Source organism: Oryzias latipes, chromosome 2 (assembly GCF_053564925.1).
Source record: "Oryzias latipes strain Hd-rR chromosome 2, Olatipes_Hd-rR_3.1".
Lineage (NCBI taxonomy): Eukaryota > Metazoa > Chordata > Actinopteri > Beloniformes > Adrianichthyidae > Oryzias > Oryzias latipes.
The window spans coordinates 49,573,091-49,590,376 of record NC_136238.1 but is presented as its reverse complement, the minus strand read 5'-3'; the positions used below and the strand labels follow the sequence as shown (position 1 = coordinate 49,590,376).

The 17,286-nt window shown below is 40.5% G+C and overlaps 2 protein-coding genes across 7 annotated transcripts in view; one reads left to right on the top strand and one right to left on the bottom strand.

The window, feature by feature from the left end:
- LOC144989059 (protein NLRC3-like) overlaps positions 1–17,286 on the bottom strand; it is a 121,220-nt gene that overhangs the window by 81,583 nt on the left and 22,351 nt on the right. The gene's annotated exons all lie outside the window — the stretch shown is intronic.
- On the top strand, positions 3,873–9,720 carry LOC144988943 (uncharacterized). Its single transcript, XM_078940334.1, has one exon. The coding sequence runs from the start codon at positions 4,628–4,630 to the stop codon at positions 9,134–9,136; it is 4,509 nt and encodes a 1,502-aa protein (XP_078796460.1). The 5' UTR covers positions 3,873–4,627; the 3' UTR covers positions 9,137–9,720.

The window sequence follows — 17,286 nt, the reverse complement described above, 5'->3', positions numbered from 1 at the left end:
AAAATCTGAAGCAAATGTTGCAATAAACTTCATCCATGGCTGGAACTGAACATATTGAAATTCACTGGATCTGGACATATAAGGAATGTGGGCGTGGTTAGCAAACAAACTTCGTTGCTAAGGACGTCCAAAGGTTTACTTTTTCCGATTTGTCTGAAACTGACGTCGATTTGTTCCTCATCCCCAGGCGACCGAAACATAAAATGGTTGCTATGGAGATAAAATCAATAGGAAAGCCGCCATTTTGGAAAAAGTGGATTTTCTGTCAACTTAGAACATGTAGCTTTTAACAATATGATACTCTCAAACAAAGTGTTTTTTTGAGTCAGTTGATGATGCTGATTCCAATGCTAGCACTTTTAACCATTTTAGCAACATCTTCAAATTTTCAACAGTCCAGTCATTTTAGTATCAACTTAAGCTTTCATGCTTAACTCCTTCTACATTTTTTGACCTATTTTAGCCATTCTACTATTACAATGTTCAAATTTTTCAACTTTTTCCTATTATGATTTTTTTTTAAATCTTTTAACTTTTAAAGATATTCCGGGATTTCCCAGGATTTTTGCTTCATTAAAATACATAGGAAATCTTTTTTTTAACTTCTTTCACAGTTTTTTACCTACTTTAACCATTCTACTTTTAAAATGTTGAGCTCTTTCAGCTCTGTTCAGCCATTTCTTTTACAAATTAAGCTTTCTTTCAGCAATACAGCATTCAACCCTGCATTTTCTTCTGGAAATGCAGCTCCTTCTAGTGTTACATTTGTTTTCCTCTTATGCTATCTTCCGCCGTTTTTCGGCACTTAACTCCTTCTACAATTTTTAACCGAGTTTTACCGTTCAACTTTTAAAATGTTCATCTCTTTCATCTTATTTCTGCTATGACTTTTGGTTTTTCAAATCCTTTTACTTTTTAAGATATTCCAGGTTTTCCGGGAATTTTTGCTCCATTGAAATACATGGAGAATTTTTCGTTCAGAAGTTCACAGTTAAACTCCTTCTACAATTTTTTTACCTATTTTAACCGTTCGACTATGAAAATGTTCAGCTCTTTCATCTTATTCAAGCTATGACATTTTGGTCCTTCAAATCCCTGAACTTTTCCAGATATTCCCGGATATTCCTGAATTTTCCAATCTTTTTGCTCCATTGGCCACACCTTTGCTTCTTTAAACAATTGTAACTTTAACATTCTTTTGGCTAGAGACACCGTTCAAATATTGAAATGTTCACAAGGTTTTGGACTTCAACATAAGGTTCAAAATTATTATGGGATGGCAACACCACCTACAGTTTGGCGGCCATTTTGTGCCAAAATGTGAGGCAATTTTAAACTTCTTCAAACTTTCACCTATTTTTACCATTCTACTATTACAATGTTCAACCCTTTCAGCTTATTCCTTTCAGCTATGACTTTTGGTCCTTCAAATCCTTGAACTTTTCCAGATATTCCCGGATATTCCCAGATTTTCCAATGTTTTTGCTCCATTGGCCACACCTTTGCTTCTTTAAACAATTGTAACTTTAACATTCTTTTGGCTAGAGACACCGTTCAAATATTGAAATGTTCACAAGGTTTTGGACTTCAACATAAAGTTCAAAATTATTATGGGATGGCAACACCACCTACAGTTTGGCGGCCATTTTGTGCCAAAATGTGAGGCAATTTTAAACTTCTTCAAACTTTCACGTATCTTAATCCTTCTACTATTACAATGTTCAACCCTTTCAGCTTATTCCTTTCAGCTACGACTTTTAGTCTTTCAAATCTTTGAACTTTTCAAGATATTCCAAGATTTTCCAGGATTTTCCAAGATTTTTGCTTCATTTAAATACATGTAGAATCCTTGAAAACCTTTGTTGCTTTCAAGCATTATAACTTTAACAAGCTTTCAGCTAGAGGCACCGTTCAAACATTGAAATGCTCACAAGGCTTTGGACTTCAACATACGTTTTGAAATTATTATGGTATGGCAACACAACCTACTGTTTGGTGGGCATTTTTTGACAAAATCTGAAGCAAATGTTGCAATAAACTTCATCCATGGCTGGAACTGAACATATTGAAATTAACTGGACCTGGACATATAAGGAATGTGGGCGTGGTTAGCAAACAAAGCTCGTTGCTAAGGACGTCCAAAAGTTTACTTTTTCCGATTCATCTGAAACCGACGTTGATTTGTTCCTCATCTCCAGGCGACCCAAACGTAAAATGGTTGCTATGGAGATAAAATTAATAGAAAGCCGCCATTTTGAAAAAAATGGATTTTCTATCAACTTAGAACATGTAGGTTTTACCAATATGATACTCTCAAACAATGTGTTTTTTGGATTCAGTTGATGATGCTGATTCCAATGCTAGTACTTTTAGCCATTTTAGCAACTTCTTCAAATTTTCAACACTTCAGCCATTTTTTCAACAATTTCAGCTTTAATGCTTAACTCCTTCTACAAACTTTGACCTATTTCAGCCATTCTACTATTACAATGTTCAACTTTTTCATTTTATTCCTGCTAGGACTTTTGCACATTTAACTTTTCAAGGTTTTCCCAGTACAGTTAAGCCATTTCTTCAGCTAATTCAGCTTTCATTCAGCAGTACAGCATTCAACCCTGCATTTTCTTCTGGAAATGCAGCTCCTTCTAGTTATTATAGTATCTTCCGCCGTTTTTTGGCGTTTAACTCCTTCTACAATTTTTAACCGATTTTAACCATTCAACTTTTAAAATGTTCAGCTCTTTCATCTTATTTCTGCTATGACTTTTGGTTTTTCAAATCCTTTTACTTTTTAAGATATTCCAGGTTTTCCGGGAATTTTTGCTCCATTGAAATACATGGAGAATTTTTCGTACAGAAGTTCACAGTTAAACTCCTTCTACAATTTCTCACCTATTTTAACCGTTCGACTATGAAAATGTTCAGCTCTTTCATCTTATTCTAGCTATGACATTTTGGTCCTTCAAATCTTTGAACTTTTCCAGATATTCCTGGATATTCCCAGATTTTCCAATGTTTTTGCTCCATTGGCCACACCTTTGCTTCTTTAAACAATTGTAACTTTAACATTCTTTTGGCTAGAGACACCGTTCAAATATTGAAATGTTCACAAGGTTTTGGACTTCAACATAAGGTTCAAAATTATTATGGGATGGCAACACCACCTACAGTTTGGCGGCCATTTTGTGCCAAAATGTGAGGCAATTTTAAACTTCTTCAAACTTTCACCTATTTTTACCATTCTACTATTACAATGTTCAACCCTTTCATCTTATTCCTTTCAGCTATGACTTTTGGTCCTTCAAATCTTTGAACTTTTCCAGATATTCCCGGATTTTCCTGGATTTTCCAATGTTTTTGCTCCATTGGCCACACCTTTGCTTCTTTAAACAATTGTAACTTTAACATTCTTTTGGCTAGAGACACCGTTCAAATATTGAAATGTTCACAAGGTTTTGGACTTCAACATAAGGTTCAAAATTATTATGGGATGGCAACACCACCTACAGTTTGGCAGCCATTATGTGCCAAAATGTGAGGCAATTTTAAACTTCTTCAAACTTTCACGTATTTTAATCATTTTACTATTACAATGTTCAACCCTTTCAGCTTATTCCTTTCAGCTACGACTTTTAGTCTTTCAAGTCTTTGAACTTTTCAAGATATTCCAAGATTTTCCAGGATTTTCCAAGATTTTTGCTTCATTTAAATACATGGAGAATCCTTGAAAACCTTTGTTGCTTTCAAGCATTATAACTTTAAAATGCTTTCAACTAGAGGCACCGTTCAAACATTAAAATGATCACAAGGCTTTGGACGATAAAATACGTTGAGAAATCATTATGGGATGTCGACACAACCTACTGTTGGTGGACTTTTATGACAAAATCTGAAGCAAATATTGCAATAAACTTCATCCATGGCTGGAACTGAATGTGACGAAGTAGCGTCACAGGTTGCAGGACAGAGCCTGAACATGAGCCTTAGTTTGTTTGTTTGTTTTTTTTTCTCCCAGCCCAGTAACAGTTTATAGTTTTGTGGGACAAATCATTCACATTTCATGTTTTGTTTAATTCTAAGGGTGCACACTTGGTTTTAAACAGAATATCACTCACCATCAAAGTTTTCCGACACCAAACAGCCAAACCAGAGCAATGGACACATCAGCATTTATATCCACAGGAAACAGGAAGTGACTTCACATGTCAGAATTGTTTTTTTTTGCATTGTTCCCCTTCTTGTCTAATTAATATTGTTTCAAAACTATTTTTGTATTTCAACTGTTGTTGCTTTTTCTGTTACATATCTGTGAGTTTGGAATGCTGTTGATGAATCTTCTAATAAGTTGTTTTAAGGAATTGTTTGGATAATTGGCCTGTGGGAGGGGCTAAGCCTTTATAAGGGGTGAACTTTTCTCAGTTGGAAAGAGCAGTCTTGGTTGCAGTGGTGGCAACAAGCTCTCCCAGAGTCAGCTGAATTCTTTGTATGATTATTTTTGTTTTGGGGATCAATAAAATCCCATTTTTTGAAATTTTGAGTCTGCTGGCTTGGCCATCTTATTTCCGAGTTATTTATTTTCTGCTGCTGAGAAGAACCCCGTCACATATGGTGTCAGAAGTGGGATAAGATGGCCAGCCGTGGAGGTAAACGCTCTGCAAAGCGGAGGAGTGGACTTCGTTCTCAGGAAAAACTGGAGGAAGGAGATCCTCAAGCCACTTCAGACCAGGGTGAGACCTCTGAATCAGTGCCGCCTAATTCATCTTCTTCATCGTCGGAGGGAGAGGGGCGCCCAAAGCCCAAATCTGTCTCATCAGGCGCTGCAGATGGGGAGCTGATGAACCTGCTTAGAGACATTCTGAAAGCGCAGCAGCAAAGAGAGGAGGGGGTTCTGGAAGAACTGCGACACCTGAGGATGTCCCTTCAGCCTCAACCAGATGCTCCATCAACATCGCAACAAGTGGGGGGTGTCACTCCAAGTCCAGTGAGTACTAGCAGTGTAAGAAGATTGCTACCAACCCCAGCCACACAGCGATCCCGGAGGTCAGTTCAGGACTCACCTCAGTCTTCAGACAATGAATACAGGGGATCAGACAGACGATTTCACACTGATCCCAAAATACTGCCTTTTCAAGCAGGTGAAGATATTGAGAACTATTTACTGCGCTTTGAGCGCATTGCAAAAACTTGGAGGTGGCCAGAGGTTGAGTGGGCCTGCAGACTCATCCCACTGCTGTCAGGAAAGGCATTGGAGGCCTACACAGCTATGGATGAGGAAAAAGCAGACTCATATACTGACCTCAAAGCTGCTTTGTTGGAAAAATTTGACATTTCACCTGAAACCCACAGGCAGCAGTTCCGAGCGGTTTCCCTGCCAGCAGGTGAAACGCCTACAGAGACATACCACCGTCTCAAAGGACTTTATCGTCGATGGATACGACCGGAGCAGCATTCAAAGGAGGAAATTGGTGAGAAAATCATCCTGGAGCAGCTTCTGCGAGTATTCCCTCCTGATGTCCGGACCTGGGTGAAGGAGCATGAGCCAACGGATGGGCTGACGGCTGCCAAGCTTGCTCTTCAGTACCTGAATGCACGAAAAGGATCTCTGCCTCCTCGAGGGACCAGCAGTGCACCTCGTTCAGGACAACCAGCATCACTTGTTCGTTTGACAAGGGGAGGAAGCCAGCCGGAACGGCCAGGTACCACAGTCAGTAGCCGAGACCAGCAGGACTCTGGTAAGACTTTTACTTGCTATTACTGTCAGCAGCCGGGCCACAAGGCTTCAGTGTGTCCCCTACGCAAGACTAAGGTAACTGGTTCCTGCTACGCTCCACGTGATGAAGATGAACATTTAAAAAAAGAACTGCAACAGAAAACTCACAAAACTGTGGCGGTGAATGGACAGAAAGTGACTGCTTTATTAGACACTGGTAGTTTCACATCTCTTGTAAAGAAAAGTGTTGTTCCTATCAGTAGTGTGGACTTTAATAACAAAACGGACATTCTGTGTGTTCATGGTGACAAACATACATATCCAAATGCAGAGCTAACAGTTGTTATTGATGATCAACCCTATTTAATAACTGTTGGAGTAGTTGATCATTTACCAGTTGACATTCTTTTGGGTAGAGATTTTCCTATGTTAATGGGTTTGCTACAAAGTGAAGAGTATATTCATGAAACTGATGTTTCAGCTCCAGTAATTACACGATCTAAAGCGAAAATGGGGGTTCAACCACTGCCAGACTTGGACAGTAGTCTGTGTCAGAATGCTACCCAGAAGTTCAAAAAAACAAAAAGTCAACGTCGTTTTGAGAAGCATTCCAATATCACAGGTTCAGATACTGATGACTTGTTGATTAACAAAATATGGGAAGTGCCAGCCAACATTGGTGAGTTGCAAAAAAATGATGAGACACTGAAAAATCTGTTTTCGAAGGTTACAGATGAGACAAATGCATTTCAAAAGGGAAAAGAGTACTTTGTTGTTGACAATAATATGCTCTATGTTCTCTGTGATGGGAAAAGACGAATTGTAATTCCGAAAAACTGCAGACCACTGATTATGCATTTGGCACACACCATTCCTTTGGCTGGACACCTTGGTCGACACAAAACCTACATGCGTGTTAGTTCTAGATTCTATTGGCCTAGTATGTACTCTGATGTACAACAGTTCTGTGCTACCTGTCCCATCTGTCAAAAAACTGCTATCTCTCGTAAGTCTGACAGGGCTCTCCTGCAACCACTCCCCATTATACCAACTCCATTCCGAAGGTTGGCGATGGACATCGTTGGACCACTGGTGAAGAGCAGCCAAGGACACCAATACATCCTGGTCGTCTGCGATTATGCAACACGCTTCCCTGAGGCTTTTCCCCTACGCAATATCACCACATCATCTGTAATGCAATGTTTGGTCCAATTGTTCTCTAGAACAGGGATTCCTGATGAAATCCTAACTGATCAAGGGACAAACTTCACATCAAGGTTAATGCAGCTCTTCCACAAACAGCTGGGCATCACCTCAATCAAAACCACACCATACCATCCACAAACTGACGGTCTTGTTGAAAGATTTAATCAGACATTGAAAAGAATGCTACAAAAATTTGTTGATGATACTGGCAGAGACTGGCATCGTTGGTTACCTTTCCTTCTTTTTGCATATCGGGAGGTTCCACAAGCTTCTACCGGATTCTCACCTTTCGAGCTGCTGTATGGGTGGGACGTCCAAGGACCACTCGACTTGCTTCAAAAGTCTTGGGAGGACTCTGCTATCAAAACCAAGGAAGAAGGAAGGAGTGTCGTGCAGTACATACTGGAGATGAGGGAGCGACTGCAAAACTACAGAGACGAAGCTGAGCTGCATTTGCAGAAAGCTCAGAAAATGCAGAAAACCTGGTATGACCAACATGCACGCCATCGTGAGTACCAACCAGGTCAGAAAGTTCTTCTTCTGTTACCCTCCTCTACCAGTAAAATACTAACCAAATGGCAAGGACCATACATGGTGACCAGAAAAATAAGTCCAGTCACATATGAAATAGAACATCCTGAAAGGAAGAAGAAAAAGCAAATTTATCATGTGAACCTTCTTAAAGAATGGAAAGAGCAAGTCACTCAGCCAGTGAAAGCTACACTTGTAGTAGGACAACCAGAGAAGGAGGCTGTAAATGAGGAAGTGCTGAAAGAAACTTTGACACTGGGATTAGAACATCTTACTCGTGAGCAAATCACACAACTCTCCCAGGTTTTCCAGGAGGTGTCTTCCCTGTTCAGCAACAACCCAGGAAGAACAACGCTCGCAGAGCACACTATCAGGCTGAAGGAGGCAAAACCTGTTCGCCAGCAGCCTTACAGAGTTCCTCAGCAGCTGATTGGAAAACTTCATGAAGAGGTGGACGCCATGTTATCTTCAGGGGTGATTGAACCATCTAACTCAGAGTGGTGCAGCCCAGTGGTAATCGTTACAAAGAAAGATGGCTCATTGAGGATCTGCATTGACTTCCGCAAACTCAATTCTGTTTCAGAGTTTGACGCTTACCCTATGCCAAGGATTGATGATTTGTTGGAGAAGATCGGGTCTGCTGCATACATTACGACACTGGACATGTGCAAGGGATACTGGCAGGTACCATTAGCAGCATCCAGTAGACCTTACACTGCTTTTCAAACACCCTCAGGTCTCTTCCAGTTCACGGTGATGCCTTTTGGATTGCATGGAGCACCTGCAACATTCCAAAGACTCATGAATAAGGTACTCCAGGGGTGTGAGGAGTTCAGTGCAGCATACCTGGATGATGTTGTGATCTTCAGTAGTACCTGGGAGGAACATCTCCAACACCTGAAGAGGGTCCTGGGGAAACTCAAAGACTCAGGGCTGTCCCTCAACATCTCTAAATGTGAGTGGGCAAAGCAAGAAACCCAGTACCTGGGATACCAGCTTGGAAAAGGTGAGGTGCGACCACAGTTGGATAAGGTGGAAGCTGTCCGAAATTGCCCTCGGCCTAAAACCAAGAAGGAGATCCGGTCTTTTCTTGGGCTAGCTGGTTGGTACCGTCGGTTTGTGCCAGATTTTGCTACAATTGCAGCACCACTGACTGCATTAACAGCTAAAGGCCAGAAAAATCCACTTTGTTGGACTGAGGAATGTGAGAGAGCCTTCAATGCATTAAAAGCCTGTTTATGCTCTACTCCAGTCCTCAGAAGCCCAGACTTCAACAAGCGATTCCTGGTTCAGGTGGATGCCTCTGCAGTGGGTCTTGGAGCTGTCTTGGTACAAGGGGATCCAGGTCAAGAACATCCTGTCCTGTACCTAAGTCGGAAACTGCTTCCAAGGGAAACAAGGTATTCTGTAGTGGAGAAAGAAGCCCTTGCCATCAAGTGGGCATTGGAACGTCTGCGGTATTACCTTGTAGGAAGAGAGTTTGACCTAGAGACTGATCACAGAGCCCTGACATGGATCAACTCTATGAAGGACCGCAACAGTCGAATCACCCGTTGGTACCTGTCCCTGCAACCATTTAGGTTCAATGTTCGTCATCGATCCGGCAAGATGAACCTGGTGGCTGATTATCTTTCCAGGTTGCCATACAGCGCCAACCTTGGAGAGGAGGGGGATGATGTGACGAAGTAGCGTCACAGGTTGCAGGACAGAGCCTGAACATGAGCCTTAGTTTGTTTGTTTGTTTTTTTTTCTCCCAGCCCAGTAACAGTTTATAGTTTTGTGGGACAAATCATTCACATTTCATGTTTTGTTTAATTCTAAGGGTGCACACTTGGTTTTAAACAGAATATCACTCACCATCAAAGTTTTCCGACACCAAACAGCCAAACCAGAGCAATGGACACATCAGCATTTATATCCACAGGAAACAGGAAGTGACTTCACATGTCAGAATTGTTTTTTTTTGCATTGTTCCCCTTCTTGTCTAATTAATATTGTTTCAAAACTATTTTTGTATTTCAACTGTTGTTGCTTTTTCTGTTACATATCTGTGAGTTTGGAATGCTGTTGATGAATCTTCTAATAAGTTGTTTTAAGGAATTGTTTGGATAATTGGCCTGTGGGAGGGGCTAAGCCTTTATAAGGGGTGAACTTTTCTCAGTTGGAAAGAGCAGTCTTGGTTGCAGTGGTGGCAACAAGCTCTCCCAGAGTCAGCTGAATTCTTTGTATGATTATTTTTGTTTTGGGGATCAATAAAATCCCATTTTTTGAAATTTTGAGTCTGCTGGCTTGGCCATCTTATTTCCGAGTTATTTATTTTCTGCTGCTGAGAAGAACCCCGTCACACTGAACATATTGAAAATCACTGGATCTGGACATATAAGGAATGTGGGCGTGGTTAGCAAACAAACTTCGTTGCTAAGGACGTCCAAAGGTTTACTTTTTCCAATTTGTCTGAAACTGACGTTGATTTGTTCGTCATCCCCAGGCGACCCAAACATAAAATGGTTGCTATGGAGATAAAATTAATAGAAAAGCCGCCATTTTGAAAAAAGTGGATTTTCTGTCAACTTAGACATGTAGCTTTTACCAATATGATATTCTCAAAAAAAATTGTTTTTTTTTGAGTCAGTTGATGATGCTGATGCTAGCACTTTTAGCCATTTTAGCATCATCTTCAAATTTTCAACAGAACATCCATTTTTTCAACATTTCCAGCTTTCATGCTTAACTCCGTCTACAAATTTTTACCTGTTTTGGTCATTCTACTTTTACAATGTTCACCTTTGACTTGTGGTCCTTTAACTTTTCAAAATATTTCAGGATTTTGCAGGACAGTTCAACCATTTTTTTGAACAATTTCAGCTTTCATGCTTAACTCCTTCTACAATGTTTGACCTATTTTAGACATTCTACTTTTACAATGTTCAGCTTTTTCATCATATTTCTGCTTTCATTCAGCAATACAGCATTCAACCCTGCATTTTCTTCTGGAAATGCAGCTCCTTCTAGTTGGTTGAATGCTGTAAAGCATTCAACCCTTTGTTTTCCTCTTCTGCTATCTTCCGCCGTTTTTCGGCACTTAACTCCTTCAACAATTTTTAACCGATTGTAACCATTCAACTTTTAAAATGTTCAGCTCTTTCAGCTAATTACTGCTATGACTTTTGGTACTTCTAATCCTTGTACTTTTTAAGATATTCCAGGTTTTCCGGGAATTTTTGCTCCATTGAAATACATGGAGAATTTTTCGTGCAGAAGTTCACAGTTATACTCCTTCTACAATTTTTCACCTATTTTAACCGTTCGACTATGAAAATGTTCAGCTCCTTCATCTTATTCTAGCTATGGCATTTTGTTCTTCAAATCCTTGAACTTTTCCAGATATTCCCGGATATTCCCGGATTTTCCAATTATTTTGCTCTATTGACAATACCTTTGCTTCTTTAAACCATTGTAACGTCAACATGCTTTCAGGTAGAGACACCGTTCAAACATTTAAATGTTCAAAAGGCTTTGGACTTCAACATAAGGCTCAAAATTATTATGGGATGGCAACACCACCTACAGTTTGGCGGCCATTTTGTGCCAAAATGTGAGGCAATTTTAAACTTCTTCAAACTTTCACCTATTTTTACCATTCTACTATTACAATGTTCAACCCTTTCATCTTATTCCTTTCAGCTATGACATTTGGTCCTTTAAATCTTTGAACTTTTCCAGATATTCCCGGATATTCCCAGATTTTCCAATCTTTTTGCTCCATTGGCCACACCTTTGCTTCTTTAAACAATTGTAACTTTAACATTCTTTTGGCTAGAGACACCGTTCAAATAATGAAATGTTCACAAGGTTTTGGACTTCAACATAAGGTTCAAAATTATTATGGGATGGCAACACCACCTACAGTTTGGCGGCCATTTTGTGCCAAAATGTGAGGCAATTTTAAACTTTTTCAAACTTTCGCGTATTTTAATCATTCTACTATTACAATGTTCAACCCTTTCAGCTTATTCCTTTCAGCTACGACTTTTAGTCTTTCAAGTCTTTGAACTTTTCAAGATATTCCAAGATTTTCCAGGATTTTCCAAGATTTTTGCTTCATTTAAATACATGGAGAATCCTTGAAAACCTTTGTTGCTTTCAAGCATTATAACTTTAACAAGCTTTCAGCTAGAGGCACCGTTCAAACATTGAAATACTCACAAGGCTTTGGACTTCAACATACGTTTTGAAATTATTATGGGATGTCGTCACAACCTAATGTTGGTGGCCTTTTTATGACAAAATCTGAAGCAAATATTGCAATAAACTTAATCCATGGCTGGAACTGAACAGATTGAAATTCACTGGATCTGGACATATAAGGAATGTGGGCGTGGTTAGCCAACAAACTTCGTTGCTAAGGATGTCCAAAGGTTTACTTTTTCCGATTTGTCTGAAACTGACGTCGATTTGTTCGTCATCCCATGCCGACTCAAACGTAAAATGGTTGCTATGGAGATAGAATTAGTAGAAAAGCCGCCATTTTGAAAAAAGTGGATTTTCTGTCAACTTAGACATGTAGCTTTTACCAATATGATATTCTCAAAAAAAATTGGGTTTTTTTGAGTCAGTTGATGATGCTGATGCTAGCACTTTTAGCCATTTTAGCATCATCTTCAAATTTTCAACAGAACATCCATTTTTTCAACATTTCCAGCTTTCATGCTTAACTCCGTCTACAAATTTTTACCTGTTTTGGTCATTCTACTTTTACAATGTTCACCTTTGACTTGTGGTCCTTTAACTTTTCAAAATATTTCAGGATTTTGCAGGACAATTCAGCCATTTTTTTGAACAATTTCAGCTTTCATGCTTAACTCCTTCTACAATGTTTGACCTATTTTAGACATTCTACTTTTACAATGTTCAGCTTTTTCATCATATTTCTGCTTTCATTCAGCAATACAGCATTCAACCCTGCATTTTCTTCTGGAAATGCAGCTCCTTCTAGTTTGATTTGTAATTTCTTATTAATATTTCCAGGCTTTCTTTGTTTTGTCCTGCAGCATGTTCATATTTGTATAATTTTGACAGAATATATTTATATGGAGAACAAATTATTACAAGTTATTTAAGGTTTAACTTGAGTTATTCTGGATTAATGTTCCTGTTTTTATTCATATTTCTGTTCAAAAAGTTCAGTTTAAAAGGTTTAAAAGTTTAGCTTTAGTGTGTTCAGTAAATGTTCATCTTCTTCGGCCCAAAACCTTAAGCGTGTTTTTAATTTAGGCCCCTGTGTGACTGAGTTTGACCCCCCTGTAATATGAGTCTAGAAAATTCATGCATTTTTTGAGTAAAATGGCTAAATAGAAGATAGGGAACACAACAGGATTTTGTCAAATTTTGTATGTGTGTGTGTGTGTGGGGGGGGGGCCTGATGGGGTTACTCGCCCAGGGAGTAAGTTAGTGTAGAACCGCCACTGCCCCAGGCCTGTCCTGCCCCCTCCTAGTCATCCACCTCCTGTTGGAACAGTAACATCTGTCCACCACTAGAGGGCCTCAGCTCTGATCTGTTCACTCAGCTGATGATAAAAAAGTCAGAATTCTGGAACCAGAACAGATGAAGCTGAAATCCATGAAACTCAAAGACTAAATAGATTTAGTAGACTTTCAAGAATGTTCCCGTTTCTGAAACATGGATTTCTTTCTGGAAGACGCCATTTTTGTCCCTAAATGTTGGATTCAGTGTGAATTCCAGTCCCACTCCCAGCATTCCTGCTCCTCTTTAGCTCCTCCTCTTCCTCCTGATCAAAGTTTGAAGCCCAGAGCCAAAAGTGCGTCTGCAGCTGCTTCTGCTCCAGCAGCCGCTCCCTCTGCTCCTCCTGCCTCTCCTCCTCTGGGAGCTCCTGCATCCTCCTGACTCCTCCCTGTCCTCCAGCATCATCAGGAGGCTTTCAATAGGCTTTCTGGAAGGTTCCAAAGCAGAAAGCTTCATCCTTTGAAGATGGAGGAAGACTCCAACACTGACAGACAGACAGACAGGAAGTCACCTGGTTTTTCTGCTTCAGAAGGTTTCTGGGAAACTGCAGAGTTTTCTTTGTGGAGCTAAAGAGCTGCTGTCAGTCTGCTTTGGTCCATCAGGAATGAAGGTCAGGACTGAGAGGAACCTCAAGAAAGTGACTCTTCATCATCTGCTGCTGAAGAAGACAGAGGAAGATCCACTGTGAGAGCAGCTGCAGAAAGCTTTCTGCTGTTTTTCTCCTCTGAGAGAGTTTGGAGTTCCCAGCAGTTTGAGTGGAGCTGAAGCAGCAGAGCACTGCAGGTCAAAGTGATTAGATGTTTGGTCACTACAGCAGAGGACCATTGAAATGTCCCTCATGTCCACCTTTTAGTCTTAGCTCAGTCCTTTATGGACAATGGTAACTTTACTGTTTCTGTATCGCTAACAGAATAAAATTTAGTATAAAACTGAAAAAAGAAAAAGGATTTTAGGATAAGACTAGCCTCATAGGTTTACAGTAGCAGCACACATTGCACTCATACTGACAAGGAAATTCTAATCATTATCATTCACACACAAAGTAACTTTCATACATCAGAAGAAAAAGAAAATGTTTACCGCATAATATACTTTATAATTTAAACACAAACAAAACACTATGACAGTGATCTGCAGCCTGCAGTGCTGTAAATAGTGGTTGACTTACATAACTAACAGTTCTTCACTGGTTGCTGTCCCCCCTCCCTCTCCTGGCCATCGTCCTCACCCTGCTGTCTGTCTGGCCACAGATTCTCGTCCACATCACAGCGTTCTCCTTTGTGATGCAGCGAGGGCAGAAACGGCGTGCATGTGGCAACCATCCCCTACACTGATCTGCTGTAACATCCTCACACTCAGCATCCATCACATGGAGCAGGGACCTCTGATCTGGAGCCGGATGCTCAGACACTCTCCACCTCCAAGCGGAGAAAAACTCCTCAATAGGATTGAGGAAAGGAGAGTGAGGTGGTAGGAAGACTATGACCATCCTTGGATGAGTAGTGAACCAGGCCCTGATGATGAAGCCATGGTGGAAATTCCCATTGTCCCATACAACAACATATAGATGTAGGTGAGGCCCTAAGAGACCTCTCTCAGTTTCAGGGATCAAATCAAAATGAAGGCGGTCCAAGAAGATGAGGAGCTTCTGTGTATTGTACGGGCCAAGACTGGTGATGTGAGTGGCCACACCATTCTCAGATATGGCAGCACACATAGTTATATTGCCCCCTTGCTGGCCTGGGACATCCACCGTGGCCCCGTGGCCAATAATATTACGGCCACGTCTTCGGCCCTTGGCCAGGTTGAAGCCAGCTTCATCCATAAACATGAGGATGTGAGGCGTCTCATTTCCTTCAAATGCCATTATTCTCTACAATAGCGTAAACAAAGAAAACACCAAATCAGTCATACAGTACAGTTACACACAATTACTAGGAATGTTCTATGTTGAAGTCAGATGAATCAAATATATTCATACCTGGATTACCTGGATACACAAATCAGGTAAAGTTGGTGCTGAAGCCAAAAAAGTTTGGGAACCCCTCCTTAATTGAAAAAAGGTTGTAATGATGGACAACCAGTGACTGACTTACATGTACATACTGGAACCACAGCTCTTTCACTCTACCAGAGTTCCTCTCAAATAGTACCCTGTAAATACGCTTCATTGTCATCTGATACTTCCTCAACAATATCCGGTCTATCGTGGAGATGCTTATAGAGTTGACATTTTGGAATATGGCATTGTCTTGTAGGATTGCAGTGCGGTTCTGTCTCAGTGTGATGGCATTATGTGCTAGCATCATGTTACAGATCTCTTGTTCTTGTTGTTCATTGAGAAGTCTTCCTCTGCCATCCGTGTAAGGTTGTCGTCCAGTCCTGGACATAAAATTCAAAAGACAACACTTACAGTAATGTATGCATTATGTATTTCTGACAGAATGAGTTACATATGTAATTGTATTTTTGTTTTGCTTACAGTAATTTAACCACAATTCTAATGCATCACTGCACAGCGACTGGAATACTACTGTAAACTGTGTCATCATCAATACTGTAGAAAATAAACTATTCCATAGTTTATGGAGAAGGCTCGAGCAGAATCTTTTCCTGGTTTCTGCCTGAATTTTGTGGCAACACCTGCCTTCTTCCTGACCTTTGATGGGCGCCATCAGTGACCAGACTGACATCACCTGACCAGTTCACTCCAACATAGTCCAGCACAGTAACTAGAGAGCTGACTATGTCGTCAGCTGTTGTGTCCATCAACTCAAGAAACTCAGCTGTGAAGGTCTCTTCATCACCACTAATAAATATGCACAGTTGTGCAATATCTGTATCTGTGCTTTCATCAATAGTGACTGAAAATACAATAAATGACTGGATTCCTTAATATGGCGCCCAAGTCTTCTCAGAGATGTTGTTTCTGTAATCATAATCCTCGACAGACTGATTTTTGGGAACAAGACTTCTGCAGCCTTCAGTATTTTTCAATAAGTTCAGCATCTGAAAATGGTTTGGATGTTTGCTCCAATTGTCTGCAATCAGGTGTCCATCACTGCTCCATGACTGACGTCACGCTGCAGTAAATGCAGACGGTTGTTCTTAAGTCCAGCTTTTAGTTGGTAAATCCTCTCTATTCTTAACTGCAAATGGTGATGGTAAATGGTAAATGGCGTATACTTATACAGTGCTTTCTACCTTCCTTTGAAGGCCCAAAGCGCCTTACAGTCACAGTCCCATTCACACATTCACACACAAATTCACACACATGCACACACACATTCACACACACATGCACACACATGCACACACACACCCACACACACATTCACACACACACACACACACACGCACACACACATGCACACACACATTCACACACACATTCACACACACATGCACACACATTCACAAACATGCACACACATTCACACACACATTCACACACATTCACACACACATTCACACACATGCACAAACACATTCACACACACATTCACACACACATTCACACACACATTCACACACACATTCACACACATTCACACAAACATTCACACACACATTCACACACATTCACACACATTCACACACACATTCACACACACATTCACCCATGCACACACACATTCACACACACATTCACACACATTCACACACACATTCACACACATTCACACACACATTCACACACACATTCACACACATTCACACACACATTCACACACACATTCACACACACATTCACACACTGCAAATGGTGAAACTTTCCTCATTGTCTCATAGGGTGCTGAATGTTCTAATCTTTGAGCACTGCTACCTGTTGATGACATAACAAACACGCAGATTTTGCATTCAACTCCGTAAACAAATAAAACTTTGTCCATTCATCCTGGAAAGCTCAGCACTTCACTTCAACCCTTTTTTTTCTTTTTGACAATGTCTTGGTCATTGGGGGGTCACTACTGATCATTCTTATGACAATGTAACAGCAGTGGGGCTGGTGGGGAACCAAACTACATCTTATTCAGCCACAGAGCGGTTAGGTTTCACTTTTGGCAGGTGCAAAGATGTGCATTTTCACCTGTTTTGCTAAGCCTTTGTTCCCCCTAGTGGCGGAATTGCACATTTCGGTTATTTCTTTAAAAAATCATAACTCGCCACAGGAATGGACTAGAAACGTGCTTGGGTTTTTTAAACATTCTTATAATTTTTACTCTTCATGACTGGGCCGGACTGAAGCATCTGGCAGGCCGGATCTGGCCCGCGGGCCGTATGTTTGACACCCCTGCGTAGAGCGAGGCACATT